This window comes from Corylus avellana, chromosome 4 (genome assembly GCF_965113065.1).
Source record: "Corylus avellana chromosome 4, dhCorAvel1.hap1.2, whole genome shotgun sequence".
NCBI lineage: Eukaryota > Viridiplantae > Streptophyta > Magnoliopsida > Fagales > Betulaceae > Corylus > Corylus avellana.
Window position 1 is genome coordinate 33,376,478 of NC_142493.1, and position 26,433 is coordinate 33,402,910.

The following is a 26,433-nucleotide window of genomic DNA, read 5'->3' on the forward strand; positions in this document are numbered from 1 at the left end:
ATCCATTGGCACCAAGTACTTGGTTGTCAATTTCAGAAGCTCTTTACCATCTCATATTTTTATGCTTTTTGGTGAGTACGGAGTACAAGATTGGATTCTTACGTCCCACAATGATGGGTTTTAATTTTCACCAATTTGTTGTTTAGATTGCAGTAAATATGAGAGAACTTTTATAGGGCTTAACTACTCGAGTATGGACAAATTGTTTGAAATTTGCTCGGACATATAGGTTTTGTGTGAGTTCTTTTATATTTGCTGCCTAATTTGCTAGCAATAAATTACTGAAATGTCTGAAATTTGCTCAAACAAATAAATTTTATAAGAGTTTTTTATATTTGCTATTCAATTTGCTAGCGGAATGTCTATCCCGCGAGAATGGTGATAAAATCACCAATGACCATCTTCTTACGTTGTCATATTCAAACAGTAACAATAATAAAGAATTATTATACAATATAGTACGAAGTAGGGGTTAGAGAAATCAAAAGAAAGCGCCATCACAACTCCCACCTTTTTTTTATTCTTTTTTGTTTGTTCTCTTCATAAAATGTTAAAAACAAAGAAATAAAGATGGGAGGGAGAGTTGCAGCAGGTTCTGTTTCCTTATCAACCTCAACACCCCCACCACTTCTCATCCAAAGGTAAGCAAGCAAGCAATACCTACTTTTTTTCCTTGTTTGCTTTTTCCTTTTCCTTCAAGCACATCTCAGGCTCTCTCCCAGAGGTTGTTGGGAGCTGATTTTGTTGAGTATCCTCCTAATCTAACTTCCCCTCCTAATCTAACTTCCCTTGCTCTACACGTACTCTTGAGAGTATTCCCATACCATCCAATCTCATTTTCTGCTCATATAATCTTCACCATTTTTTTTTTGTTTGAGCAGGACTTCTGAACTCACTACCAATTGGTGGGGGATAAGAGATTTTCTGGTTTGCCCTTTGCCAATATTTACGTGAGGGTGTCATTGAAGCAAGTTTCTCCATCCAATTGTCTGTTTCATGCAACATAATCTGTCATTTTAGTCTATAAACAAAGAATCAGATCAATTCAAGAAAGTGTGATTATGCCTTTCGGATTGGTTTCAGCGTGGAACAAGCGCCGGAGAAGCAAGTCTCATGATAATGCAGACCCTTGTATGTTCTCCTTCTACTTCTGCTTCTGCTTTTTAAGCATGTTCTTCTAGCACTTACAGCATTACCTCCTGAGATTTTTCAGGGATTTACAAACCTGTGGAACTTTGGCAACTTGAAGATCAAACACCCCAACCCGCGAAAAGGCACCATGGTTCATCAGTATTCACACTAAAGGAGATGGAAGAGGCAACAAATGCATTCAGAGATGAGAATTTGCTTGGCAAAGGAGGATTCGGCCGAGTTTATAGAGGCACTTTGCGGTCAGGAGAGGTATGGTGGTGAAAACTTGTTTCTTAACAAAAGAAAAAGACCCTTTCTCTCTTTTGTAAATGAATGTAAAGAATTTAATCATAGGGAAGTAGATGAGAACAAAATACTTATTTGCTTCTCTTTCGGCATCCGAAGGTTGTAGCAATCAAGAAAATGGAGCTGCCACCATTTAAAGCAGCTGAAGGGGAGCATGAGTTTCGGGTCGAAGTTGATATCTTGAGCAGACTCAACCACCCAAATCTGGTGTCCTTGATAGGCTATTGTGCTGATGGAAAGCACAGATTTCTGGTCTATGAATATATGCACAATGGGAACCTGCAAGATCACTTAAATGGTTGGTTTCAATTCAAAAATCCAATTCTCATGTCTGCAGAACTCTATTCTTAAGCTTTTGGTCATCTGCAACTTTGTTTTAGGAATTGGAGAAGCAAAAATGGATTGGCCTAGAAGGCTCAAAGTGGCACTTGGAGCTGCAAGGGGACTTGCTTATCTCCATTCAAGTTCTTCGGTTGGGATTCCAATCGTTCATCGAGACTTTAAGTCCACCAATGTCCTTCTAAATGCCGACTTTGAAGCAAAAGTAAGATTATTAGATAACTTTTCTCATGATTATTATGTATTAGAGTGCCTAATGCCTAAGCTTGACTTGATTATTTTCATAGATATCTGATTTTGGGCTTGCCAAGTTAATGCCAGAGGGCCAGGAGACCTATATGACGGTTAGAGTGCTTGGTACATTTGGCTATTTTGATCCTGAGTATACATCGGTATGCATCCTTGTTACGTGGAGCAAATTTTCATTGTAATACATGTTTTAACACTTTGAATAAAGTTTCATTATATTTTTCTTTCTTTCTTTTGCATATAAACTACATTGATCTTCATGTTTTCTCCAAGAACTAATTCCTCAAAGGTCTGCAGTGAAAGTTGAAGAAAATTACAATACAGATAAATATATAAACATATTTGTGTGTACATGCATCATGGATACAATGTGCTCAAATGCATGTTACACATGCAAAGACAAAAGTTTTCTCCAAACTGGGCAAAATTTTGCATGGACACGTCACTTGAATAGACCATCCTCCAATCTAGTTTGGAAGAAAGTTTTGTTTTGCATGCAATTAAGCATATACTATGAAACTTATGCAATTCAGTAGGTATAAAGGTAGTCTTAAGCATACATTTTAAATAGGTTTTAGAATAGTTCTTATCTCGATTTTGGCACACCATTTTGAAGATCTTATTTTGAGTTTCACCTATGCTTGAACTAGAATATGGATATTTCCCAACTCCAAATCAAAAGAGATGAAAAAAAATGGTCTGATAGGGGTGGGTTGTGACAATGTTCCAGTACACAGCCGTACAGGACTTTCCGAACACCAAATATGGCGAGCAAAATTGAACCTCACCCTAATTGACATCCCAATATACCCTAGTATTTTGAGTTTCCTTAAATCCGCCAATCCAAATAATCTAAATCCAGTGATTACTTATACTTTCGATATATATCTTGGTGTGCTTAATGTTTTAATACATTTCTTATATAGTGAGGTGGGGTTCCAATCCCTACTCAGAACAACCCATCTCATATAAACCCTAAAATCGCATACAGCCTTGAACTGTTCTCAGCAATACACAATATTCGAAGACAAAACAATATTCTGTTCCCTTGCAATCTAAAAATATCACTTGTATATATATTGCGCTCATAGATGTTTTTATTTTCTCTAATTCCAGTGCATTTGTTTAACAAGAGAGCTATGGGCATTGAATTTATATCCTTTGACAACAGACAGGGAAACTCACTCTACAAAGTGATGTTTATGCATTCGGAGTGGTTCTTCTTGAGCTTTTGACTGGACGTCGAGCTGTGGACTTGAACCAGGGACCAAATGATCAAAACCTTGTACTACAGGTAAGAAAAATTTCTTCTAGTTTCAACAGGCTCTGGTTCTCAAGTTCCAAAATTTTAGCTACTGAAAATGACAGGCCAGTAAATGTATGGTCCTTTGTATTCCAGGTAAGGAACATATTGAATGATAGGAAGAAACTGCGTACGGTGATAGATCCTGAGCTGAACCGAAGTTCATACACAATGGAGTCTATAGTCATGTTTGCAAACTTGGCATCAAGGTGTGTCCGTGTAGAGAGTAGCGAGAGACCCTCAATGGCAGATTGTGTAAAAGAACTCCAAGGGATTATTTATATAAATTCAAAAGGCTCGCGCACAGCTATGCACACTTTGAGAATGGTCTAACAAAGCCAGATGTTTAAACGGCAGGATGTAACTGTGTGAATAAAAAAGATCCTTACTTCTTTTGTTAATGATTTATTGAAACTAGGGAGCTTGTGATCCTACAAACTCAACAATCTAACAATGAATTTATTTGGTAAGGATCCATGACAAAGAGAAAGCACTTGAATAGATTATCAGAAACAACAGCAGCAATCCAAAAAAGATCAAGTTGAAGATGGCTTTTCTGCGTACAACCAAGAGAACCTAGCAAGTAAATCAACAATAAGGCATCATTTCCAGCTATATCCAGTCTCCTGGTACCATCTGTCCATCACCACTTTGTTTTGGAATGTTCTACTTGGTGACCTGTGCTACCACACTGGTTCTGTTTCTAGGCCTACTGCTACACGCTATACACTAATTAAATTCAAAAAATATGTGATATATATCCATATAAAGCTATAACGTTATTGGTGTTCATGGATTTGATTCACAGCCTCATTAAGTCTCTGATACAGAGCCATATACCTCAGAGAAAATACAGCATAAGGCAGAAAACAGGGATTTTACAGAAAAATATAACTAAAAACTCTTGACAGTTAACATTTTCTAGTTTCGGTTATAAGTATTTTTGAAAGTCGGCAACTGGAGAGATAAAGACAGGAAAATGAAGTTCCAATTATTCAGCATTACATGATATAATTTAACCGTTCATCAACTTTTATAAAGTGATGGGTAGCATTGATAAATCACTACTACAATTCATGCTTGATGCTGCATTAGTTTCAGAAGCTTGGGAGAGTGATTTGTTATATTAAAACTTCAAGATCATACATATACAAATATAAATCACATGTATCAAAACTGGAGAGATAAAGATAATATGATCTTCTCATCTTATAACAATAAGGCCTAGGATAACATGGAAAAGGAGATGCCAGATGCAATTCATTTACCTGCAACAAAATGGGAGTCTACCATACACATTAATACAATACAAGCAAGGAGAAGCTGGAACATCAGGTTCACCTCCTAGCCAATATTCAACCCAGCTGGATGATCACTGCAACCTCATTGGCCTATATCCTGGACAACAAGAACAGCAAAAGGACCATAAGGGAATAAGAACAATGTAACAGGACATGATTCATATATCTAATCATCACAAGCACAACTTACAGAAAGATCTTACCAAAAATAATCAATATATCAGATTGAAAAAGGTGACGAGAATGTACAAAATAAATTCACATGCATGGGCATGTGTGTGTGGGTGTCTGAGAGAGAGAAGAGAATAGTGAAAGTTGCACAGGAAGATGCGATAACACATGCCAGCAACTGCATGTACCTCATAGATATATCTTCTGATCCACATATCTATTCAAGATGTTCATTCCTCAACAGAATCTGACATATCAGAAGGGACTCTTATAGCTGGAAGTTCCTTGCACATCAAGTGCTTACGTCTCTGCAACATCAACAGGATTAAAATGCTATCTGTCTTGACGACGCTGTAGCCTGCTTTTGTATACATATTGAATGGAGCAACATCAATCATTCTGCAGTGCAAGTACACTTCTCCTGAGGAACTCATCTGAGAAATTAGTTCCTCACTTGCCTTTAGGAGATGCCAGCCAATGCCCCTCCTGAAAGATACAAAAACATAAACTTAGAAACCTGAAATTATGTGCTACTTATAGAAATGATATGGCTATTTAAACTAGTACTATGGCCCTGAGAACTTTGAATTGAGATTACAGTTCACAATAAATAGAAGAACAATAAAATAAAGGTTGAATTATTTTTAAAGAGAATCCTTGACTAACATTATCATGTGTATAACATTGCAAGTACAATTTTTACTGCCTTTCACAGTAAAATCCACCAAGTGATTTTGTATCTGAATTTTCCCATATTCAGGGTAAAAAATAAAAGAAATTTTGATAATCCATGTTTCTCATCTGAAGTAATCATATGTTCTAGTGTTTTTCAACTTTTCAGCCTCTTGATGTCCAATTTAAATGATAAACTCCAGATGTTGAGGAATGAAGTATTATTACATAAAGAATTTAGGAATTCTACCACGTTCTGGGTGTCATTGGAATTACCCATACGCGCCATACAGGTCAAGTTTCTGATGCCCGACAAGAAGCTAGGAAATTAAGTGGGAGTTCACTTTTATACAGAAGGAGTCAACATGTATACGGCTATCATGAAGATCCATTATTGTGTCCGTATGATGTCTACATTATTGTGTCCGTATGATGTCTACAGCACTGAGACAAGGACGAAGAATCCAAGCAAACCTCATACAAGGTAATTGTAGAGTTTAAAAGACTACAATATCTAACAGCTGAAGTCTTGACTATCTGGCTATAAAACATCAGAACAGCTGACACAAAACACATACACTAGCATCACAACAATATTGATAGTACTGGTCAACTCTCTTCATACATTTTAATAGCTCAAAAGACATGAAAATTTAGAGATACCAAGATGACAAGTACTTGGGTAGATAATCTATTACCAATAATTCACTCAAGAGATTGTGTTCCTGCTAACACTACATTTACTGTTAGCAGCCCCTGAACAGTCACACACTTATCTTTTTTCTTCTCTACTTTGCAACCAAAATCAAGCTCTTCTCCTCACCTATTGAAACCTTAAAATCCCACATTTTTTTTTCATACCAAGGAGCCACCAAATAACCAATCAAACCAGCCATAAATTCCTAAACACAACCATTGTCCACAATTTTCCAACAAGCTGTCTGCTTCAAGAAACAGTGCTCTGGCACTCACTCCCCATCAAATTTGAAAACCCCCAAGACAATCTTCAAACCCTCTATGATTCTAAATTCCAGAACCATAAATTCTCCATCCTAAGCCACCACAAGCACATTTAGACCGATTCCCTAAATGTCCTGCATCATTTTGACAGCAAGCACCTAAATATAATGGAATACTGCCATTAATTATCTAGTATGTATTTATCCCAACGTAACCTGTTATTCTAGTTCATCGAATGGACTAGTTATTTAGTATATCCTCTCATAACGGTAAAATTTCGGTTCTTTTTGCATTGTTGTGGGGGAAGAGCCTAGTATGTACAAAAAAATCACTACTTGCTACAGAAAATAAGGCCGTCTCTAATCAAACCAAGATATTCACTTCAAAACAGCATGCGAACCCACATTAACCATTGTCTATGCCCAAAAAATATTTCTTGTCTTCTAAACACGGAGTTCAAATAAAAGCAAAAGGCACCAAACTGGAAAGAAAATGCTAATTGTGAAAATCCAAAAATTCAAAACATACCGGCGAAGCGAACTCTTCACTGTCATATTAGAAATGTAAGGCGAATTCTTGGGAGCAGTAGGCGTGGGAGGAGAAGCATTTGCACCCCTTTTATCAAAGCAAACCTCCACAGTCCCCGCCAACTGTTCCTCTTCTTCTTCTTTTTCTAATACTCCATTTTCTTTTCCTCTGTAAAACCCGATAAGTGTGGCGGTGTGGGGCATTAGAGCTCGTCTCTCAATCAAGTACTGCTTCACCAAGTACCTCAACAAGGACAGGTACCCAGAAGGCCAAAGCATGGACTCCGCAAATGACTCGGCGAGCAAAGCAACGATAGCGTCCATCTCCTCCGCCCTCATCACCCGAACCCACAATGACCCAGATTCCAGCTCCTGACCATACCTGAAATTCTCGAGGAGTTTGAGCTTTTCAAGCTCTTCATTGCTCAGAAACCGACCTGTTCGAAATGGGTCTTCAGAATAAGATAAGTTTGTGGCCGCTGAAGGAGTGGAGTGGGAAGAAGAGGACGAAGATTTGGAGGCGTAACGGTTGTACCTGTGTGGAAGGAGATATGGGTGTTTCAGGGAGATAGGAAAAGAAGGTGTTAAAGGAAACGTTTTGTGGTGTTTGAAGTGGGGGTTGTGAGAGATGTAGTTGTGTTGTGGATCTAAGGAGAAAGAGAGTGATACTGTTGCAGCCATGGAATATGGGAGGAGCGAGCCCGTTTGGCTCTTTGTCTTGAGTTGATGATATAAACTCCATCGTCATCAATTTCTTTTTTGTTTTTAATTTTAGCCAAGTGATTAAAAAAATCAGTAGGCTTTTATTTCAACATATTCACATTTTCATAGGATTGAATTCTAATTTCTAAACATGTTTCTTATTATTGAAAATAGTCATTTTAGATAACAAAATGATTGTCAATCATGGTTCATTGTTCTTCTTTCGGAAATACTTTGTATTCATTTTACAGATTTACCACGTTTAATAAATAAAAAATAGGATTAAGATTATATTTAAGAAAAATTATTGAATCACTCCTTAAGTTTTTCGGTCTTTACCAAATTGCTCCTTCTAGTTTTTGTTTTTATCTTTTAATTCCTTGAATTCATTCTTTTTTTTTTCTTTTTTTTTTTATAAGAAATTGCTCTCATTAAAACCAAAAGAGATTAGCAGAAAAATTACAGATAGCCACAGGAAAACAACAAGATAATAGCAAAATCCGATTTAGACAGACATCCACCTCAAAGATTTGGAAGTAAAACGTAACCTGCAAATGCAGTTTTAAACCGCGGCACAAAGTGATAGATAAAACCATCGGAGGTATAAAAACCCCAATAAAACTCCACAAGCTTCCAAGAAAACTGTGAAGAATAAGACATATAACAAGAAAAGAGGTGAAGCCAGACCAGATCAGATTTAACAAAGAGCAACAAAAGAACACAAAATAAAAACCTTGAATTCATTCTTATCATTAGAGCCATACTTCTGTATATTTTTGTACAAATTTCAATAATTTGTAGGTCAGCTTCCTATAAAATTATGAACATACTATTTTTTAAAAAAAAGGAAAAATAAAGAAAAAAGAATGAGAATGGCTCGGAGCTACTCCTTAATTAACAATGGGGTGGCTTGTGGCCAATTCATGATAGGAGTACCTCATATGAATAGCTCATGTAGTGGGGCAGCCACTCTATGTCATGCCCTTGTTAATGGAGGTCGTCGAAAGTTGCCCAGTTGTCAATGGACGATCATAGGCAGTCATCCCTCATAAAAAGGGTGGTTGTGGACTATCTCGTAAATTTGTAATTTTATAAGGATTTCATAACAAAAAATAAAAATAAAAAATTGATAAAACATTTACATATTTGGATTGAATGTGAATGAGCCAAAAATAGAAACTTAGCAGGGCCCAAACGTAAAAAAGTTAAATCAGCATTTTTCTCTTACTATTATATAATTATATTAACTAGTTTCATCCATTCATTAGCATTTTTAACCTCCTATATTTATAGAATGTCATGCAACTCTTTATGTTTCTCTTTTTAACCTCTATAAAAGTTATTACTTTCCATAAAGATAACCAAGTGTAGAGATGATCACACTTGTTATGGTGTGATCATCCCTTAAAACACATCATCTTCTACTTGATCACACTATAACATTACGTGATAAACTTAGTTAAATATGATTAACTTAGTACCAATAACTCTTCCATGCTAACTCCCATATTTGACACTTCAGTATTTGTGTCGGGTCGTAACAGACGTATATATGTGTACATTTTGTCAATACTTTACTTGACCGCACCTTTTAGCATATGTAACTTTGTGTTTATTTACATTAATCGACGACTCCAACCGAACACAAGTCCATGTGTCAGACATGCACGGAAAATAAAATTCCCATGTAACTACACACCCCGTAGATTTTTTTTTTTTTTTTTTTGTTTACTTATCAAAAAAGAAATTAGCTTTGAAAGGATTTTGTTCTCGAGAGGAATATCGGTGGCACAATGAGGAGCATGTGGCATGTGGCATGTGGCATGTAGTGATAGCGAAGGCTATTATTGTCCATTTCAAAAGTGGTCTGCAGGCTGCTGCTCTCTTCCTCGCTAAAGGTAAAATAAAGCAGCTTTGGATCCCTAGAGGCTAGAGCTACCAACTTCTGAACTAACGACCGGGCCCCTCAAAGATTGAAATAGAAAAAAAGATGGTTTTGTTTTGACTTTATGCAGGATCGATGCTGATTGTTACCTACAAGCTTCCTTTGAATTAAAGGTTATGTAAAGAATGAATCTCAATATCATCAACTCAAATCTCTTGTAATTGGATATAGAAAATCACTTGGAAAATGTACGGAGTATAACTCTTTACAAATTCATGGGTTGAAAAGTATCATGTGGACAGTAGCGTTCATTTGTGATTATATGGTAATATTTGGAAAAAAAAAAAAATGATGATAGTATAATATTTTATTCAGTGTTGACATCTACATGAAACTTGTTTGAAGAAATCATAGTTAATGAAGGGTCTTACCTGCTCCTGATTTGATCAATTCAGCTCACCTAATAGCTGGGTTTTGTCCAAAATTGAATACTTCCTCTGATAGCAACTAATAGTAAAAAAGATAGGGTTTCATATTTCAAAAGCAGAGCAGCTAGGAAAAGATGAAAGTTGAAGCAAGATAGAAGAAATCTGCATGCAAACAAACTCCTCAGAAGACAAAACTGAAGGGTTCAAGGCTAGCAAGTAGCAAGCCTAGCTTGTTGCTGGGTGGGGATGTGGCCAAACTTCACATTCTGGATCCATACAGAAACACTGATCTTCATAAATTACCCAACAACTTTCACATTCAAAAACATTTATACATTTACACAGAATGACAGAATGACAGAATAAACAATCTTCCAAAAAAATCGTTATCTTTGGTCCCATTACATGATATCTCTCTCTTCTCAATTAACTTCACCAATTGTCTCTCTCCTCATCTCTCATTTTCTATCCTTCTGTAGGAGAAACCAATGATTTCTCCCCTCTTCTCTCAGCACCAAAGATAAACAGCCTTGCCAATTTGATATAGCAAATAGCAATAACTCATTCTCCTCTCTTTGATGGACCCTCCCATTTCTTCAACACTTGCAGCAAAATTTCATTCCATGTGTCTACGGGCCCCGGCAAGCACCAATGCACACAATCGTTCTGCACACGTTCTGCCACCCCATAAGCAAATGGAAAAGGATGCATGTATGGCCCCGGGTGACCATCCGGCCGCATTAACGACAACTTGGTCACGTCCAGCGCCTCCACTCTATACCCTGCAAATTGCTTAGCATTCTCCTGTGCCGCTTCCACTTCTTCCACCTCAATTTTTCTCATCTCTGCATTCATTCCTTCAAGCTGCTTCTCACTCTCGTTGTAAGGCTCTTTCTTTGGACAAGCTCCGGCCTTATCCCAATCACCTTCGAAATGGGAAGGCGAAAATGTGGTCACAATTACATCGATTCCATTACCATTAGATTTAGAGCCTCTCCTTTCAGTTATGGTCTTAAGGGTAGTCCTTAAACTCTTCCTTAAAACATCATAAAACCCAATCTCTGTGTGATTGAGACCAGGGCAGTAATGGCAGCCTAAAACTGAATCACCCTCGAAGTACACCGCCGGGTGCAGAAACCAATGCCCAATTGAAAAAACAATCATGTCTATATGATCCAACTCACTTGCCCACCTTTCATCAACTCGATCTAAATACAATTTGTTGTAATTAGGCTCTTGTTGCGATTTTTCAATACCTTTTACGAGAAAGGGTGACCAGTAAACTGATAGATTTGCATTATGAGAAGGGAAATTCCACCTACGAAATTTGTTCTCCTCGCTGTCACGGTAGACAAGGTTTGGCACAGAGGCAGTGGCTAGCATGCAGAGAAGGGATTCTAATTGGTTCCTAGCCATGGAGTCACCCACAAATGCTATATGCTTGTTGCTAATGAGTTGAAGAAAAGTGTTTGGTTCAAACCTTGGTAGGCCGCATTTCTTGGGCTTCCACCTCCAATGGAGGTAGTCCAGGTCTGGTCTGCCATGGCTGATGCAATTCTGGCCATCCTTGATGGCACCGCATGTTGTTCCATTGTATAAAGGGCCCGACTTGTCATGGACCCATTTGCCGATGGTGTAGTCACATGGAGTGTCATCAGCTCTTTCCTGTTCTGCACAACATATAGAGCCTTTTTCAGTAATAAATCGCAAAACCCAACAAATATTTGAGTGTTTTTCAACCAAAAAAAAAAAGAGTGCGTGCGTGCGTGTACCTTTAGAAGAAGAAATATGAGTCGGAGAAGCGGAGGAGGTGATGGCTATGGAGGAGGTACTTGGAAGCTGGTCGGTGGAAGATTGAGGGAGTTGGAGAGGGTAAAAGTAAAGGCGAAAGATGGCTAAGGGGAAGATAGCATAGATGGTCCACGGTAAGAGCTTCCTGGTGAGGGAGTGCAGTTGGTCTTTGAAAGGACTTGCTGCCCCAACACCCATTGATTTCATTGGTGTTCTTCTCCTCCTTCCTGCTTTTTCTCTATCCTTAATTATCTCTGTTTTCTGGAGTGTTTCAGAGGTGAGAAGGCTGAGCAAGACACCAAAAAAATTAGTACTTTTTCTCTCTTGGGCTGGCGGAGTGAGAGAGAGAGAGAGAGAGGGGTTGCGTTTTGTTTGTGGTGCGTGACACAGTAAAGTCACATCGAGTCCAGTAATTTTAGCCAAAGCTTTGGCGTTGACTGTTGTTTTTTCTAGATGTTGATGCCTGTTACAGCAACATGTGGTACTCTAGCAAAACCCTTCTTTTTTTATTTTTTTATTTTTTATTTTTTTATTTTTGTGGTGGGCAAGGTATATGGCCGCCCTATACGGTTTGATTAATGGGGACCTGGGGCTGGGGTTAGTTGCCACCATTAAGGGCAGGTCGAAACCCAAAAGTACCCATATGTTGATGGGACATAAAGCATGTAACTCCGGCTTTGCAAGGGCAAAATCGTCTTTGAGATACAAATTAGTGCTCCCCATCACCCCCAATTATTTCTGTCAATTTGTAATCAACATCCAAAGGAAAAAGCCAGAGTACTAATATCCAATTAGAAAGCGCCTCGTGGCTCGTAGACATCAAAGGACATCCCGATTAATCTAAGATTATAGGAAGTCGGTGAGCCGGTTGTATCAAGCCTCCGTATTACTCTCAAGTCTTTCTATTTAAATCCCTATAATCACTTGCCCAAATAAGGGGGATATTATAGGGCGGCTATGGCGGAGTGCTACAATTGTTTTTCTATTATTATTCTTTTCACTGTCCTTATTTATTGTCATTACCATTGGCGAAGTTGTCACAATCCTCACTCACAAAATCATTGTTATTATTATTATTAAACTTTATTGAATTACTATTTATTTAAAAAAAAAAAAAAAAAGCTAATATAAGATAATTGATTTAATTGTTTAATTAATTATTTTATTTAATCATATATTTGCGATAGATTTGATTGTTGGATGCACATCACCCATCTATTAGTATTGTTGAACACACAACTACTATTATCGTTGGACACACAACGTGCATCCACGCATCCACCATCATGGTAGACGTACAAAGTGCATTCATCATTTTTGTTGGATGCATAGCGCACATCTTCCATAATTACAGGGTGTGCATCTATTACTATTGATAAGTTCGCTTCTACCATTACTGATGAATGTGCAATTACTATTACTATTGAACATGGCATAATTATCATTGTAGAACTCATTAATTTGTGCGCTTTTACCATTATTAATGAATGCACAATTATAATTACTGTTGAACTTGGAATTGTTATCATTGTTGAACTTATCAATATTGTATTATGACAAATGGAACATCCATTATCATTATTATCGAGTATATACTTAGTATTCAAATGCGGTTAAAATGTTAATGTGGAGAGTTTGTCAAAAACTTCGACCTACCAAAATGAATTTATTGAGAAGTGGGGTCGTCCAAGATGCACAATGTCCAATTTATGGGAGGGATGAAGAAATGGTCAAGTGCATCTTATGGAGTTGTCCATCAGACAATATGTTTGGAGTTGTGGTCCAACAAAATTGCAAAAATGCATTGATGAGGGGCTCACTTGTTTTCATGTGTAGAAAAGATGAGTTTACCGCGATGATAGCCTGAAAATATATGGATTCAGAGGAACAATGTAGCGCATGGGGTGAATTCTCTCGTCTTAAGCAAGTATCTCGAGAAGTTATTGTCTCTCTTGATGAATTTAGGAGAGTAAACGAAAAGGAGCATGAAGTGTAGGGTCCTCCTCAAGTAGACACACCAATGCTTTGGTAAAAGCCTTCCACAAGTATGTTTAAAATTAATTGGAACGTAGTTGTAGATAAGGGGCTAGAGCATATAAGAATTAACTTCCTTTCGTAGTACACCTACTCCAAGGGGAATTCGAATCCCCATTGGACTTATCGTACGAGACCATGTGCAAATAGTTCTAGTAGCATGTAGTTTGACAAAAAGAAAAGAAAAAAATGTTGATAGAACCTACTGTTGATAAATCTCTAATATCATTACAAGCCATTATCAAAGATGAAGATCTTCTTGACATTAGAGTGGAAGGCTATAAGGCTTATTTGTTTAGGATAGCTTAAGATGTTAAACCCATTTGTCTTAAACAAATAGACCTTGCAAACTCTTATTTTTAGGCGATTGGAATTCTTTGAAATTATAATAACCTAATATGGTTGCATTTATGTATATGAACTCACCACGGTTAGATTCCATCACAAATTGATGGATGATGATGTGATATTGGGTCCATGATGATGATGAACGTAACCAGGAAAAAAGAATTAACAAGGTTAGCCGCATGATCATGTTGGCGTTTTGTACACAATGCAGCGATATTGTATATTGAGGACGCCACAGAATTCTCGCTATCATGAACATGACCTCTTACCTAAAAGGCGAAGAAGTCTTGCTGTCATAAATAAGGCCTCCAACCTAAAAGCACGAGGAAAAGCCACTAGAGTCAGACAAACCAATCACAATCATCTTGTGAAAGCAATTCATTATTTATATATATGTACACACTCTCATACGCATACTTTATACGAGTATAAATTTATTGAAATTAGTGACAGTATAGAGAGTAATATTTGAATACCAATGGTTGGTCAAGTAGACTAGCGGAGTGAATCAATGTTCACGGAGCAGGACCTTAACATATTTTGGGGTACGGTACAGTAAGGTACGGAGTATTTTGAGATTTTTCAAAATACGTTCATACAATTAGGGTTTTCTAATATATATGTTATATTGTAACCCTGAATCATTAATAGTAAAATATAGTCGCACTTTTTGTGAACGTAGGCACATTGCCGAACCACGTAAATCTGTGTCTCAACTATTTCTTTTTCAATTTCATATTATTCATTATTGGTGTGCACGATAACAACTTTTATTTTATTTCTACATTTATGTGGTTACAAAACTTTGCTCAGAATTAAGCTGGACCATTAAAGTGACATGTATTCTTAAAGTATGCTAGAAATTGATGATGGTGTTGTCACATCAAAATAGTGAAATAATAATGGGATCAAAATGTGGTTTCTAATATTACTCGTGTTAAAAATGCACGTGAGAACCAATACTTTTTATATATAAAAAATTGCATGCGAAAATTACATGTTTGAAGAATATATATCAATTTAATATAATGGGTTTGAGAAATTTTCTCCAGGCGAATTCGGAGGAAAATGTGAACGTTATATTCAAGAAGTAAGTCGATGGAAATAAGTTACATGGGACAGATCTAAGATTCAAATTAATAGATAATATCAATTAATAATTAAAGAGAGTTATGGAGGGCAACTGGCAAGTGTTTTCAAGCACCATAGTATATATATATATTCACCATTTCTTTTAATTAAAGCAAGCTCTTAGACTTATTAATATAAGAATATCACATTGATAGTGGAAAATCCAGAGGACAAAGAGGAAGAGAAATGCCATTTTGGAGTTCATTTACACTGGAATGAGGAAATTTAGTGTTATCAGAGAAGGAATCATTTGGGTTAATTGGTTTTGGAGGTATGCAAAAGCATCAAATTAAGTTGTCTCTGCAAGATTCTCTCGGCGATCTTGGCATCTAGCTTGATTTATCTTGTATTTAGCTGTCAGCTTAGCAGATTCACAAGATAATATATCTACTAATCATCAAATTAAATGCAACTATACAAGTAGTTTATGCATGTTACGTACATATAATATAATATAGATCCAACAAAATCTCCTTTTCAAGAACCCCTCATTGTTGAATATCTTTCTGAGAAACTTTAGCATATACGAAATCAACTTAAGAACATTATATACAACACATATAGGCATGGGCATCCTCCAAATTTGTGGAGGCCATTTTGCATTATATATATATATACTTGATAATTAAACTTAGTTCTTTAAAAAAAACAGCATTCTTAATTTTAATTAAGCATCCAATAAGTTAATCAAACACTCTACCATTGAGGTTTGAAATTCCCATAATTGTATTAGACTCATATGTCTCATCCGCACATGGAAATTCGAATAAAATGGAAGGGAACGGCCTATGGGCAGTGAACGTTGTGGTGGCCAGCTCAGTTTCCCATTCATTATTATTATTCTTATTTTTATACCTGCACCAATTTCAACTAAAAACTACTAATTAACGGTACAAAAGCAAAGATGTGTAAAAAGATACATTATGTATATATACAAATCATACTATACAAATCACCTTCACCTTCTCCAGCCTCTCCACCACCTTGCCACCGCGCCGGCGCGTGGCCTCCATGTGCCTGTGCATGGATCCTACTCTCCAGCTCGTGCTCCACATGCACCAATCAGGGTGCTCAAGCTGCCACGCCTCCGTTGATGCTATTGTAGCTAGTCTTTTTGTTGTATTTTTGTATTTTATTTTGTTTTTTTTGTTGATGTAGTCGGCAGGTTTGAATTTATGTCTCCCTATTTTTCTTTAGATATATTCAGTAGCGGAGACTTTTGCTTTAAAGAAGGTGTTGGTGCCTCTCTCCTTCTATTATTGTTTAATGTTACAACAGTGTCTTTTCTGCTTCAACTTCCTTTGGGTGGTTGTTGTAGGTTCATAGTAGGGGTTCAAATGAGTCGTTTGTCCCTATCTGTTCCTCTTTTATTTCTGAAACCGCTTTATGCGGCCTACTTAAGAGGTCCGTGAAACTTGTTTGTCCAATTTCTTACATTTTATATATAATTTTATAATGTATTTTTTGTTTTAGGACTGATGTTCAAAAGTCCACTCATTTTTCGGTGTTTTGATCCATTGTATCATTTCCTTAATTATTTTAATTAGGAAAAACCGAAAAAATAATTGTGTCAGGTAGGAGGACCATTGTACCAACCCCTACTCTTTAGGATAATTATTCGGCAAGTCCAATGGCCAAATTGAATTATCTTAGTTAAACCTTAAATTGATGGGTTTTTTTTTTTTTTTTTTTTTTTTTTTTTTTTTTTGGAATAATTGTGTTCTTAATACAGGAGTAAAATTGAGTGAGACATTCCATGAATACAACACGTACGACAGACAGGCATCAAGCAAGCATGTCTAATATAAAATTACAAATAAAACCTTATCATCGGTCGTGGATCCCACACATGGCCTCGTTGCATTTTTTAGTTTTTTGAGTTTTCCCCATCTTCTGAATCTGAAACCACCAATGGTGCGTTTATTTTCCAGCTCACCCAAATTAGCCCAATAGAACGACAGCAAATCCTGCCATCTGGACGCCATGATCGTTGTTCATCACAGCCCAACCACAATGATTACAGAAAGAAAGCAAATGCCGGTGAACGTGCACAGAACAACGATCTTAAACTTCTTATTGAAGATCGGACGGTGACCATAATTCAATCTAAATCTAATGCATTTATGAGCAGGGAGGGGATGTATTATGTACATCCCACAACATTTTAAACTCGGATTTTTGACCGTCCATATACTACAAAATCCAAAATATTCCACGCTTATAAAAAAAAAACGTATGAAATTAGAGAAAAAAAAAAGGGATTGTAAACAAAACATTATTTTATTTTTGCCAGAAGTTGGTGTATTCACGAGAGCACCGACCACTTCGGTATCGTCCATCTATGTGGTTGGTTGGTATTGTGGACCCCATCTTCTATTTGTGGATGGATTTTGGCTTTGATTCAGTTTAATTTAACCTACACAAATTAGGTTTTCAAGGAGTAGCTCAATCGACTGTGAACCACCTTTCATGAAGCAGAGGTCACTAGTTCGAATTTCTCTTCCCAATTTCCTTGTGTGGACATGTAAAAAAAAAAAAAAATAAGCCTATACAAATTAGAAGGCCTCCAAAAAAAAAATAAAAAAATGATCGATACATTTTATTTTATTTTTATTTTTTTACATGTCCCCATAAAAGAGGGAAGAGGGATCCGAACTAGTAACTTCTAATTCATTAGGCGTAGTCCTAGCCGATTGAGCTACTTCTTGAGTGATACATTTTAATTTTTAAATATTTTGTGTTGTCCGGTAAAATACTAGAAAACCATTTTCACATCTCAAATACGAGTTAATTAAATGAATTTTCAAATTTAGTTCTTACTACTAACATATTACAATTTTTTTCTAAAAAATAAATTCAAAACATTTTGCAAAAAATATTATATATATATATATATATATATATGAGTAATACTATATATTACACTCCTATCCCACCTCCATTCCATATGGCTAATGGGATAGCTATTGATTTATTTATTTTATTTTTAACAAGAGTTAATGGACACTGTCACACAAGCTCAATAGTATGAAGGTATAGTATATAGCATTTCTCATTAAATATTCCATAACATGTTTTTTGACATGTCCGCATAAGGGGAGGGAAAGGGGGAGACATATTTGAATTAGTGACTTCCGCTTCATAAAGCGTGGTCTATAGCCGATTGATGACTTCGTGTCATGTATTTTAAGTGACTGGCATGAACAACCACTTAAAACATGTTACTATTCTCAACTAATATAAAATGAATGTGATAAATGAGGGAAAAGTAACCTGAAGCGAGCAACTATCAATGTCAAGTTTGAGCCCATCTCACTGTCAAAAAAAAAAAAAAAAAAAAAAAGTTGAAGCCCATCTCTCCCCTCCGTATACCATTTGGTTTGATGAGGCTCTATACAACGGTCTCCTTCCTCAACCCAAACCAAGCCCACCAACGATAAACTCGACCCAACCCAATAGGCAAAGGAAGGGAACATAGAAAGCCCAAAATGTCACAAATAAACCCACAATAGTAGAGAACAACAAAACATTGAATTATTTAACAGAGAGGCAGCAGAAGCAGAAGCAGATGGCCATGGATGGAAGCGCCAACCCTGAGGACTTCGTGGTGGGCTGCCTGCTCTCCATCAAGACCACCTTAGGCGACGAGTTCGAAGGCCAGGTCATCACCTTCGACCGCTTCTCCAACATCCTCGTCCTTCATATCCTTCCAACCGCCCTAATTATGTTTTTTTTGCTAACCCTAGAAAGCTAAACAAAAACAAAATTTTGAGGTTCACTGTTATTCTTTTTTGTTCTTCTTTAACATTTGTTGGGTGCGAACAAGAGGGTTCGAAGCAGGGAACTCGCAGGAATATAAGGCTGTTGAAGGCCAACTATATAAAAGAGTGGTCTTTATTGGGCCAAGCAGAAGACCCACTTGATATCAAAAAGTGTTATCTTGATCTTAATAGTCTGCAAGCTCGAGAAGATTCGGCCATTCGGTGGGTTTTATTTATTTATTTTATAGCATTTTGCATTACAACCCCATTTGGGATTTTTTTTTTTTTTCTTGTGTATTTCTTGCTGATTTTGTTGACGAATAATGATTTGTTTGATGAGGTTGATTGCAGACAGGCAGAGGCAGATGCTGAGAGGATAGGCGTGGGTGTCACCAGCGAGGCCCAGAACATTTTCGACGCCTTGTCCAAAACGTAAGTGCCAGCCCTCGTAATCTGAAGATTATGCAATTTATTACTATAATTCGTATTTTGTTACTAGTACACTTTTATGTGCTTCAAGGAGAGTTGGTCAGTTACTAAACTTGGCATTTTAGAGTACCTGAACAGTTATTAGAGTACCTGAACAGTTATTATTGCAATTTGCATCACTGGTATTATATTGTCACGAATTCAATAGGGTTGAAGTCTTACTATAGACGCACTTTATTCTGTTAAAAGTCTTGTAACTGAAGAATCTGTGGTCTGCCAAAAGAAAATAAAAAAAGAAAGTAAGAGGTGGAATTTGTGATGATTTTATAAGTAAAAGGGCAATGGAGACTGAAGTAGATGTCTATTTGAAATATTCATTTTGTGAATCGGAGGAGATGAAGTCTATGCATATGTAACCGTTTTGTAGAAAGTAAATCTCTAATTTTGTTGAAGTATGACTATGCCCTTAGTACCCTACTCTATGAGAAAAACAAAGAGATAAGACCAACATCAACTTGCATTTTTTATTCTCCATTTCAAAAAATGTTATCATATTTCTTTCCTTTGGAAACGCTAGACACCCCATATTGTTCATGTCGTTGAAAACAGCCTGTGAGCCTTTTATCAGTCTTGGCAATATCTAACAAATCTCTAATTGAAAACAATAGCCAAAATGTCCAAAACGATGTAACAACACAAGAACAGGTGGTCAATCGTCTCTTCTTACACATTATTTATTACCACGTATCTGTTAACATGGTTTCTTAAAATTGATCAGAAATTGGGAGTTATTTTTCTATCAAATATTAATTTATGTGAGCCTAGCTTTATGGACTCTGTAGGTGTCTTTTCACTGGGAGAAATTTTCATTGACCTGTGTTTCTGAAACTTGGAAGTGTGGGAAACTGGAAGGCATATCATGACTTATGTGACTTTAAGTGTTAAGCTTTTTGTTCTGTAAGCAAATAGTAAATGTTGGCTAGTGGACACCTAAATATTACAAAATAACCACTGAGGGTGGTTTTCTTTATATGGACGGCGGCTCTAAGTAAAATATTAATATTGGATAACTTACGTAGAAGGAATATTATAGTGACTGAATGGTGTTACATGTGCAAGCATGGTGGAGAGTCGATCAATCATTTATTCCTACATTGTCAGGTGGCTACCGAGATTTGGAGTGCAATTTTTCAACTATTTGGGGTTGTGTGGGTCATGCCTTGCAGGGTGAGTGAGTGTTTGGGAAGTTGAAGGGGAAGGGGACAAATGGGAAATCATATTGCGTTGCACATATGGAGACTAGCACCATTGTGCATGATGTGGTATGTTTGGAGAGAACGGAATGCTCGAAGCTTTGACGATTGTGAGCGAGAATTGGTTCATTTGAAGAAGTTGGTGCTACAAACGCTGTTTTCATGGAAAGTGGCTTGGCCTATTCCAACTACTTCTACTTTTTTCTGAATTTCTAGATTTATGCTCTTCTTTCTCTACGGAATAGGGGTCTCTTGTATGTTCCCTGTGTACCTGGGTTGCGCTCCTCTGCGCGTTGCTTAAATATACATTATTTATAAAAAAATATATATATTACAAAATAACCCGACTTTTGCCATGATAATTTGAGTTATTTAATGCCAAAGATAACTGTGGCTATTATGGTTAAAGATTGATATATGTGAACCCCCTCTCTCTCAATGTGGCAAGATGCTAGAGGGAGAAGAGCAAGATGCAGTCGGTATGATTTACACTACAATTAATTTTGGGATGATTTTTTATGCTTTTTGACTGGTGGTTGTCTGCCGTCAGTATGGATGCTAACAACTCTAGACTCCAATATTATGACCAGCTTCCTAAAAGAGACGAATGCCGAATCGGTTTTTCTGATTCATCATTAGTATTTGGTTTCAGTTCTAATCATGAATTTGTCCCTTTGATCTTAGGCTATCGGTGTTGCTGGCAATAGTTCTTGGAAGAGATTTTGTTCACACTTGGGTAGCCTTCTATTGTATTAATACAAAGTTTGGTGACTCAAGTGTTATGGTGAAAGTTGTTGAAATAATTTTTTTGGGGGGGTGGGGGGGTGGGGCAACTTTGTTTGTATTGCCAAAGCAGAGTTTGGGAGGAAAAATCTCAATATGGTCATAACGTTTAGCACCTTCACTTGAAGTGGCCATTCTCAAAATTTAAACCCATGCTCCTGCGCTTGATAACCTGAGACCTTTAACATGCAGTAAAATTGTTTTATTGCAATTGCTTAATCGTATTTAGGTAATTGTTTAAATTTTCTTTTCCTTTTCTTTTGTTTGTAAGATTTGAACTAGAAGTCTAGAGGATGGTTCTCTTGTGCTTAATATGGTGTATTTGGAGTGAATGCAATACTCCAAATTTTGAAGATTGTGAGAGATCGGTGATTGAATAAAAAGCTATTATATTTAAATCTCTCTATGTTTAGATGGTTACTTACAACAGTTCTCTCTTTTCTAATTTCCTAGAATTTCTGGATTTGTGTTGTTTTACTCCATAGTTCTCTCTTGTAAAATACAAATTTAGTGACCCTTGACTATAGTTTGTAGAACTTTTTGAGACATTGACGTCGTTTGCATGTCAGATGACTGCAAAGCCAAAATTTTACTGACTTTTATATGTAGTTTGTAAATTGCACAGCATTGATTTTGATTTCATTAGTTGTTCAGTGACCTCATAGTTTCGCTTGAATTCTTTTTTCTACTTTCTAGTTATGATGTAAAACTCCGTTCAGAGTTGCCATCCACTTTTTTTCTTAAAAAAAAGTTTGCCAGAAATTAGATTATCGATTTCTCTGCCACTGATTGCATTGGTATTTTATCAGGCTTCCAGTGCGCTGGGATACGACTGCCATAGTGGTCATGAATGAGGTGCGTGTTAGCAGTCCATATCTCCCTGAATCCGTTAGTGGAGGAACTCCTGCTGCCAACGACAGGGTGAAGAAAGTGGTAAGACACTCCAGGATTCCTATATTTGATTATCCTTGTAACTTTTTAGGGGAATTATATACATAATAATCTTTTTAGTTAATCAATCGTTATTGATTTTAATCTTTTTCCATTCTAGCTTGAGTTAGAGAGGAAGAGGCTGCAATCTCGTGGACCAGGTCAGTGATAATTACGCATTTGACTCTACGGGAGCTTGAAAAAGTGGGTTTGTGGGATGAAGCTTGATGGGTAGGTTACTTGTACCCAGCCTTGTGAGAGAAACCTGTAATCTATTTTCCCTGACACTTTGATGCTGATTCCATCAAGGACTTTCATATTTCTATATTTCTCATCTGTACTTATTCTTTCATTTTGCCATCTCTGGCTCTTCAGTTTCGTGATGCAGTTTGTCTGACAGTTCGAGATTTATTTCTAATATTAGAGCATTCATATCGAGCGCTCTACAGTAAAATTTGTCAAAAAACCACCTCAATCCGGCTCAATACTCTTAACCAATTTGTAAAACAGGGGAATTTGTTTACTTCATTCTCATCTCTAACGCAGGATCCTAAAAGTAGAGCTAGACAGCTAGTTATGGTCATTTTTACAAGCCACGAGTCTTCTAGCTTTTGGGCTTTTTTGACTAAATAATTGAAGGAAACAATAAAAGAAAAGAAAAAGAAACGAAAAGGAATTGGTCATTGTAGTTGGCATAAATTACAAATTATAAATTACTCCTTGTGGTATAAAAAATAATTTATAGGTTCGCAAAGCATGTCAAAATAATAATTTACTCCATAAAATTAATTTTTATTAAGTAACTTAGCAAAATCTGTCATTTTGTCACATTATACTCAATAAAATTGCAACATATGTTATTATTAATTTCTAAATTTCAGAAATAACAATTAAGATTTTTCACATCATTTTATTATACCACCTAAGATTACACATCAGCTCTCACTCCACGTTATACAACTACAGTAAATCAACCTTATTCCCAAAGTTTTACCTTTTGCATAACCTTCCCTTATCTTCATCTTCGCTAGCCGTTTCATAAAATATGATTGTCAAATTTTTGGAAAATGCACACAAATCGTGGTTAGGAAAATGAAAATGAGGGAGGGTTATGCACAGAATAAAATTTTGGGGATATAAGAGATTATGTTAATTTACTAGAGTAGTATGACGAGACAAAGTAACGGATTTTGTTAAGTTACTTAACGAAAATTGATTTTAAGAAGTAAATTGTTATTTTGGCCTATCTTGAGAACTTATAAATTATTTTTTATACCACATGAGGTGATTTATAATTTAGGCCAACTACATGGACCTATAAATTATTTGTTATATCATATAGAATTATTTGTAATTTAGGCCAACTACATAGACCTATAAATTATTTGTTATACAATATAGAGTGATTTGTAATTTAGACCAACTATGTAGACCAATTTTACATTATCCCTAATAATAATGACATGAAAGCACTTTATCTCTTTTTCTTTTTTTCTTTTTTTTCTTTTGTTTTTTTTTTACGGGGAGAAGTGACGTGGTTGGTGGAATTTTGGATCTGAAAAAATGCGGGACCCAGGTTTAGTCGAAAGTTCGGCTTTAGCCCAAAAAAGAAAAAAGGAAAGCGGGCCATGTGCCGAAATGGACGATGGGACTCTCCCATCCCGAGTCAACATGCCTTGGCCATAAGACAAGGCTTGTAAACTCAAATACCCCACAACTCAGTAAGTAAAATAATTGGCTAAGAAGCAATTCTCATAGATTTGATGATGCATCTTATGTTTCCTTTAATTCCAAAGCCATCATTTCATATTACTTTCACACCATTACCATCAAATCCCTCGTGAAATGGACATCATTAACTCCGCATAATTTCACAATCAAATCATTCCTCAAATCTACATCATAAACACAGCCGGAGAGTGAGAGAAAGAGCCGGGCTTAGAGGGCTCGGCGTTCCGGAAAAAGGTGTTAAGTATGACTTGAATTAAAAGTCATGGTGGGACCCAATATTTTGTCTCCTTCTTCAAGTAGGAGAGGTTTTTTGGTTCAACTGGTTTGCTCCTTTACATGTGGGTTTTGGAGTCCTTCTCCTATGTGTAATAGGACTCCTTGTTTGACTTATAATAGAAGTCCTAGACCAACATGTAAAAGGAGAGTTAAGCTTCTATATAAGGAACAAAGCACAAGGTGAATTTGTGTGTGCCAAAAACGTGAAGCACCAAAGGGAGGAGAAAAAGAGAGAATTTAAGAGGAGGTACAAGGGCAGCAACGGTGTTTTCTTCTTGGTGGTTTTTGGAGGAGCCAAAAACAAGTGATTAGAAGAAAAAGGGTGCTGCAGAGTGAGAGAAGAAAATAGAGATCAGCCGCCATCTGTTCCAGCAAAAGAAGAGTTTGTACATCTGTCTTTTGTATTCTATTTTGGGAATAATCTTTCTTGTGTGATAGTGAGATTTGGGTGTATTGGGGCTTTGGGATCTGAGTGATTTTCTCTCTACTATTTTTGTACTCCATCTTTTGATAGTGGATTTTCTCCGGGTCGTCTCCGCCAGTGGATGTAGGCTTGTTAAGCCGAACCACTTAAATCTTTGTGTCGTGTGTGATTACTTATCTTTGTTATTCCGCATTTTTCTTATTTTTCGCATCTCACGGGTCTTGGGAAATAGGATTAATTTCCTAACAACTGGTATCAGAGCTGTTGGTTCGAGTGGGAGCGATGGCAGGTGAAGAAGGAAAGATGGGAATCGAGAAATTCGACGGCAAAGATTTTGGGTTTTGGAAGGTACAGATTGAAGATATTCTTTACGGGAAGGATCTTCATCAACCTCTTTTGGAAGAACAACCTGACGACATGGATGATAGCGAGTGGGCTCTGCTTGATCGTAAAGCCCTAGCAGTTATCAGGTTATCACTGTCAAAATCAGTTGCACACAACGTTGTAAAGGAGAAGACCGCAGCAGATCTAATGAAGGCTTTGTCAAGCATGTATGAGAAGCCATCGGCTAACAACAAGGTGCATCTGATGAAGAAATTGTTCAACCTAAAGATGGCGGAAGGAGCTTCGGTGGCACATCATCTCAATGAGTTCAACACCATCACAAATCAATTATCCTCGGTGGAAATTAATTTTGATGATGAGGTTCGCGCGTTGATCGTCTTGGCATCTTTGCCAAATAGCTGGGAAGCAGTGAGGATGGCTGTGAGTAACTCTGTAGGAAAGAGTAAACTGAGCTATGAAGACGTCAGAGATTTGATTCTCAGTGAAGAGGTTTGCAGAAGAGATGCGGGTGAAGCCTCTTGTTCTGGTGCTGCTTTAAACCTCGAGACTCGGGGCAGAGGACAAGATAGAAACTCTGGTCAAGGCAGATCAAATTCCAGAAAAGGGAGAAGCAAATTTAGATTCGACCGACAACCTGAGTGTTGGAACTGTGGCAAGATTGGCCACTATAAGAAGAATTGCAGGGAACTGCGGAAGGAGATTGAGAATGATTATGCAAACGTAGTGACAGAAGAAGTATATGATGCCCTACTTCTTTCTGTTGATAGTCCCCTTGATTCTTGGGTCTTAGACTCAGGAGTATCTTTTCATACGACAGCGATCCGTGAAATTCTCGAGAACTATGTTGGTGGAGATTACGGGAAGGTGTATTTGGCTGACGGAGCAGCGCTGGATGTTGTGGGCTTAGGCGATGTTCGCATTAGAGTTCATAATGACTCGGTATGGAAGCTACAGAAGGTCAGGCATGTTCCGGAGCTGAGGAAGAATCTGATTTCAGTGGGACAGCTTGATGAGGAAGGGCATTCAATTCATTTTCACGGTGGAAAGTGGAAGGTCAGCAAGGGAGCTAGGATTTTGGCTCGTGGTCATAAGACGGGTACTCTCTATATGACCATGAACAGCAAGAGTACAAATGCTGTTGTAGATACGACTGCTGACTCAAAACTATGGCACCTAAGGCTTGGGCACATGAGCGAGAAAGAGATGAAGGTACTTATGTCAAA

At 37.0% G+C, this 26,433-nt stretch overlaps 4 protein-coding genes across 5 annotated transcripts; 2 read left to right on the forward strand and 2 right to left on the reverse strand.

Annotated features, from left to right (window-relative positions):
* Positions 1–587: 587 nt before the first annotated feature.
* LOC132179412 (Protein kinase superfamily protein) lies at positions 588–4,218 on the forward strand. Of its 2 annotated transcripts, XM_059592139.2 has the most exons (8): positions 588–641; positions 882–1,131; positions 1,214–1,401; positions 1,537–1,735; positions 1,818–1,981; positions 2,064–2,168; positions 3,197–3,319; positions 3,425–4,218. In XM_059592139.2, exons 2-8 carry the CDS (start codon positions 1,062–1,064, stop codon positions 3,659–3,661), a joined length of 1,086 nt encoding a protein of 361 aa, XP_059448122.2. In that variant the 5' UTR covers positions 588–641; positions 882–1,061; the 3' UTR covers positions 3,662–4,218. The 2 variants fall into 2 exon arrangements, with proteins under 2 accessions (XP_059448122.2, XP_088372135.1); XM_088516009.1 differs by having other exon boundaries at positions 601–1,131.
* A 295-nt stretch (positions 4,219–4,513) lies between these two features.
* LOC132179413 (Acyl-CoA N-acyltransferases (NAT) superfamily protein) lies at positions 4,514–7,669 on the reverse strand. Its single transcript, XM_059592140.2, has 3 exons — positions 6,961–7,669; positions 4,989–5,286; positions 4,514–4,726 (listed from the first exon to the last, which is right to left on the reverse strand). Exons 1-2 carry the CDS (start codon positions 7,638–7,640, stop codon positions 5,031–5,033), a joined length of 936 nt encoding a protein of 311 aa, XP_059448123.2. The 5' UTR covers positions 7,641–7,669; the 3' UTR covers positions 4,514–4,726; positions 4,989–5,030.
* A 2,580-nt stretch (positions 7,670–10,249) lies between these two features.
* On the reverse strand, positions 10,250–12,131 carry TBL27 (TRICHOME BIREFRINGENCE-LIKE 27). Its single transcript, XM_059590070.2, has 2 exons — positions 11,747–12,131; positions 10,250–11,644 (listed from the first exon to the last, which is right to left on the reverse strand). The coding sequence occupies exons 1-2, from the start codon at positions 11,970–11,972 to the stop codon at positions 10,536–10,538; spliced, it is 1,335 nt and encodes a 444-aa protein (XP_059446053.2). The 5' UTR covers positions 11,973–12,131; the 3' UTR covers positions 10,250–10,535.
* Positions 12,132–18,807: 6,676 nt separating this feature from the next.
* Positions 18,808–22,878, forward strand: LOC132177829 (uncharacterized). Its single transcript, XM_059590296.2, has 5 exons — positions 18,808–18,978; positions 19,101–19,261; positions 19,391–19,471; positions 22,314–22,437; positions 22,556–22,878. The coding sequence occupies exons 1-5, from the start codon at positions 18,847–18,849 to the stop codon at positions 22,601–22,603; spliced, it is 546 nt and encodes a 181-aa protein (XP_059446279.1). The 5' UTR covers positions 18,808–18,846; the 3' UTR covers positions 22,604–22,878.
* The last annotated feature ends 3,555 nt before the right edge of the window (positions 22,879–26,433 follow it).

Bases quoted from the DNA above. Each gene is read 5' to 3' on its own strand.
- TBL27 (XM_059590070.2), bottom strand. From the start codon at position 11,972: ATGAAATCAATGGGTGTTGGGGCAGCAAGTCCTTTCAAAGACCAACTG. The intron at 11,645-11,746 runs GTACACGCACGC...TATGTTGTGCAG, and splicing joins TCATATTTCTTCTTCTAAAG to AACAGGAAAGAGCTGATGAC.
- LOC132179412 (XM_059592139.2), top strand. From the start codon at position 1,062: ATGCCTTTCGGATTGGTTTCAGCGTGGAACAAGCGCCGGAGAAGCAAG. The intron at 1,736-1,817 runs GTTGGTTTCAAT...ACTTTGTTTTAG, and splicing joins CCTGCAAGATCACTTAAATG to GAATTGGAGAAGCAAAAATG. The intron at 2,169-3,196 runs GTATGCATCCTT...CTTTGACAACAG, and splicing joins TTGATCCTGAGTATACATCG to ACAGGGAAACTCACTCTACA.
- LOC132177829 (XM_059590296.2), top strand. From the start codon at position 18,847: ATGGCCATGGATGGAAGCGCCAACCCTGAGGACTTCGTGGTGGGCTGC. The intron at 18,979-19,100 runs CATATCCTTCCA...GTTGGGTGCGAA, and splicing joins TCTCCAACATCCTCGTCCTT to CAAGAGGGTTCGAAGCAGGG. The intron at 19,262-19,390 runs GTGGGTTTTATT...GGTTGATTGCAG, and splicing joins CGAGAAGATTCGGCCATTCG to ACAGGCAGAGGCAGATGCTG.
- LOC132179413 (XM_059592140.2), bottom strand. From the start codon at position 7,640: ATGGCTGCAACAGTATCACTCTCTTTCTCCTTAGATCCACAACACAAC. The intron at 5,287-6,960 runs GTATGTTTTGAA...TGTATCTTTCAG, and splicing joins GTGAAGAGTTCGCTTCGCCG to GAGGGGCATTGGCTGGCATC.